This window comes from Pyrus communis, chromosome 1 (assembly GCF_963583255.1).
Source record: "Pyrus communis chromosome 1, drPyrComm1.1, whole genome shotgun sequence".
NCBI classification, from domain to species: domain Eukaryota; kingdom Viridiplantae; phylum Streptophyta; class Magnoliopsida; order Rosales; family Rosaceae; genus Pyrus; species Pyrus communis.
The window spans coordinates 43,347,412-43,351,496 of NC_084803.1; the positions used below are offsets into that span (position 1 = coordinate 43,347,412).

At 41.2% G+C, this 4,085-nt stretch overlaps 1 protein-coding gene across 1 annotated transcript; it reads right to left on the reverse strand.

The window, feature by feature from the left end:
• Window positions 1-3,416: 3,416 nt before the first annotated feature.
• LOC137728378 (uncharacterized) lies at window positions 3,417-3,881 on the reverse strand. The gene has a single exon (XM_068467186.1). The coding sequence runs from the start codon at window positions 3,879-3,881 to the stop codon at window positions 3,417-3,419; it is 465 nt and encodes a 154-aa protein (XP_068323287.1).
• Between the last annotated feature and the right edge of the window lie 204 nt (window positions 3,882-4,085).

Here is a 4,085-nt window from a genome sequence, read left to right on the forward strand (position 1 = left end):
CCAGTGTGGAACTTCTTATCACCTTCGTTTTCCTTCTGAGGCTACATTTCGGGCAAGTAGGCGTAGCATAGAAATGATGAGCAAGATAACTCACACGCCTACAGCCCTCAACTTTGAGTGTACATATCTGTTCACCACTTGGTGGTAGGCCAAGTAGTCTAAGAAGTGTAATGGAGATCTTAGAGAAACCCATGATAGGATCTTCGGGCAGGTTTTCTTCAAATCTCTTCCCAAGAAATAAGAATTTGAAAGCTGGAAGGAGGTCATCAACCAAAAAAACCAATTTATGCTAATAGGTAACCTACATTGCTGCCTCTTACTTCACTTTATATTTTCATAGTTTGTCGTTGCTAACTCCTTTCTTGATCTTGCAGCCCAAGGCAACCCTGACGAAATGGATGTCGGGCCAGAAGAATAGGCTGTTGATGCCTTGGTTCTTTAGGAGGCAATTGTAGAGGCAGCTAGGTAAGAAGCGGGCTATAGCCATGTTCCTGAGGATGCTGGGGACATTTCTGTGATGTTCAGCGAGTCAAAGATAGAAGCTGGGCCTGAAGCAGAGATAAGGGCTTCTTGTCGGGCAAGATCTGTTGTTGTAGAGTCTTCTAACTCTGAGCCCAAGGGGACGCCTCAGGCTAGACTTAATCTCTCTGCTCCAAGAGCCACTTCTACCAAGAAGAGAACTAGGTCTCAAACCTCTCAAACCTCCAAATCACTTTCTGCACTTCTAATTGAAACGGGCAGGAAAAAGAAAAAGATTGCCAGTAAGTGATTCAAACTTAGTTTTTCTTTATTTAGTTTCATATCCTTAAGTTTTGAGCTATTCCTGTTCTTTTTTGTGCTTAGGACCTGTTATCAGCAAAAAGCTTGATCCTTCTCATCAGGAGATGCAAGTGGATGAGGAAGGGTAGTAAAGTGATAAGGAAGTCATTGCCAAGATTCTGAAGGAGTTGAAGGTAACCTTTTTAAACTTTGAGTACTTACTTAATTCTGAAGTTCACTCCTCTTGTACTTAACTAGTTTTATTACTGTCCAAACCAAGCTTCTAAAGCAGAAGAAACTTCAGACATCGAGCCTTCTCTACCTCCAGTCCGACTTGCGCATCTTTCTCCTTCTCAGGCTGAGCCTTTAGAGGTAAAATTCTTCTTCTTAAAACTTGTCAACCTTATATTTCTAAGTCCTAGGTGTTGACTTTACTTCTGCTATTTTTCAGGCAAGGGGAGGCACCTCAGGACCTTAAGTCGGGCAAAAACCAGCTACTCCTTCTTCTATTCCTCCAGCACTAGTAGTGATTCCTACCTCCCAATTTAACCCAACAACTGGAGAAATGCTCCACTTCGTAAAGGATGACAATGCCTCTATAAGCCTTCTTCCCTTATGCCTTTTTTTAAGCTTTTCTCAACGTCTTTTCACTTTGAATTTATGCTTTATATTCTGTCTTTGCCAGTCTTCTCCCTTGCCAAAGATTACCACTCAACCATCACTAGCTGCTGAGGAGCTTATAGTCCCTGAGATACCAGTTGTCTCAGAGATGACTAGTCCCAAGGATGCTTCTGTCTCTACTCAAACAAGCCAACCAATTCTTTCTAAGGTAGCTGCAGAAACACGTTCTCCTCCCAAAGGACAAAGTTCCTCTTAGGTACAAACATACTTGCAATCTTGTATTTTCCTCATTCTGGTCCAGACTGTCCTATTAACTTATCTTTTTTTTTGTTTTGACAAGTTTCTGGTAAGGGCTTAGGCAATTCTCTTCAGCTCGCTATGAGTAGGGTAGTCCTTACTCAACCTTCACGAACTTCTGAAATCTCAGGGATCCCAATCCCTCGGCTTAGAAAGAGTGCTGCTGCTAAGTCCTCCCTTTCTATATTTGTCGATGCTACCAGTGTTGTTGCTGACTCTGGTGGTGTCGGCGTGATGCCTTATCCTCTGGTTTCTCTTCTCGCTACAACCTCTTTGCCCAAACTAGTCAGAGAGTTTGAGCAAATTAGGACAAAGCTGAGATCCCCAAAACGCCCCTATGAGCCTCATCACTTTTAAGATCAACGTATGGTCTTCAGAGAATGGATGCAAAGGGACTTTTCTGCCTCCTTCGGCCTCAAAGCTCTTCAAGATGATGAGAGAGCTCTCACTGACTTATACGAAACCCAGCAGATGACAAAGGTGCAGTATGAGTCTTTCATCTCCTTTTTCGAAAATCTGAAGGCTTTGAGGGATCAACATCTCAAGGCCGAAAGGCAAGCAAACAGTGTGAGGTGTTATTTTACAGCAACTGGTGGAAGAGGGCTTAGCCATGGAAGATCAAATAATGGTGTTAGTTGTTGAGATTTAGAAGCTGGAAGAACAACTCTTTGTTTTGAAGGCTGAGCAAATGACCCTTTCAAGCAAGCTATACAAGAAAATCAGGGAAGTGAAGAGAGTTAACTATGAAGTGCAGGAGTTTGAAGCTAAGTTAGCTAATAGTAATATAGCCTTAGAAGAGCCTGGTCGCATTTTCACCATTATGCAGACTTATCATTCAAGGATAGTTGTCTTGGCTAAAGATGTGAACCTTGTTAGGCTAAGGTCTCTGTACTTCTCCCAATTATTGAATAAAAAGAACTCTCATTGCTTCACTAATTTACTTATTTATTTACTCTTCTCTAATAGTAATAACTGCTTCAAACAAACAACAAAGGCCCTCACTTATTCTCTAAGTATTAGACATCACTAATATAATAGTCTTTAACATCCCAAAGAGTTGAGTGGTACTTCTTTAGAAATTTAGCATTGATTGGATGTCTTTGTAAGTCTCCATCTAAATCTGCCAAGTAATACTCCTTTTCTGTCTAATACTTTGGTAATTGTAAACGGGCCTTCCTAAGTGGGACTCTACTTCCCAAAACCTCTAACTTGAGCTCCCAAGGGCAGAACTGCTTTCCTTACCAATTCTCCATCTCTAAAAGTCTTTCAGCCTTACCCTCTTGTTGTAGGCCTCAGCCTTACCATCTTGTTGTAGGCTCGGGCAACAGCTTGTTTTCCATCTTGGATCTTGTTTAGAGCTTCAATTCGGGCAACATCCAAATCCTTTTTTTTTTAGGTTCTATAAGCCCAAAAAGTATCTCCTAACTTTTCATGCCATATTTTTGAACTCTCTACCACTATCCTTTTAATGATGTTCACCAATATATTGTTGCTAGCTTCTACTTGACCATTAGATTGAGGATAATAAGGGCTAGACTAGATCATCTTTATCTTGAACTTAGCTGCAAACTCTGGTACTTCTTTTGAGATAAATGATGGCCTTCAGTTTGTAACAATCGTTTCAAGCACTTTATACCTGTGTAGGATTTTGGTCTCAATGAACCTTTTCACAGTAGCTGAGTTAATGGTCCTCATAGCTGAAGCCTCAACCCATATAGTAAAGTAATTGGTCACCACAATTATGAGGGTGTGCTCTTTGCTGGAACTGGGTAAATTTGCCCGATAAAGTCTATGGCCCATCCTCTGAAAGGCCATGGCTTGACTACTGTGTTCAATGGCACTGATGGTGTGTACTGGAGAGGTCCATGTCCTTGACATTCTTCACATCCTCTAGCATAAGCTTTACAATCTTTCTCCATGTCAGGCTGGAAGTAGCCATATCTTCTTAGCAACCATCTCATATTTATCCCGACTTGGTGTGCTCCACAAATGCCTTCATGCACCTCAGCCATCACCCTCATTGATTCTTCTAAACCTAAGCATTTTAACAAAAGCCCATCTGAAGTATTTCTTAGCAACGTTTTATCCCACATAACAAACTTAGTCGTTTGTTGTCTGATCTTCTTACTAGTGAGAAAAGAAGGGTCCTTTAAGTACTGGATAATAGATGTTCTCCAGTCCTCTATCTCAGGCTCTTTAGCCATTACATCTAGGCTAAATCCCCTTTCAAAGATGGAAGGGAGCCTTCTCATTTGGATATCCATTTTCATTTCAGGCCCTCTCTCTTGAACCTGTGCTCCACAAGCCCATTATGCCAATTCATTAGCACTCAAATTTGCTTCTCTGAGAATATGGCTAATTGTTATTTCATTACCCCAATAATCTAATAATTGAGTAACTGCCAAGTA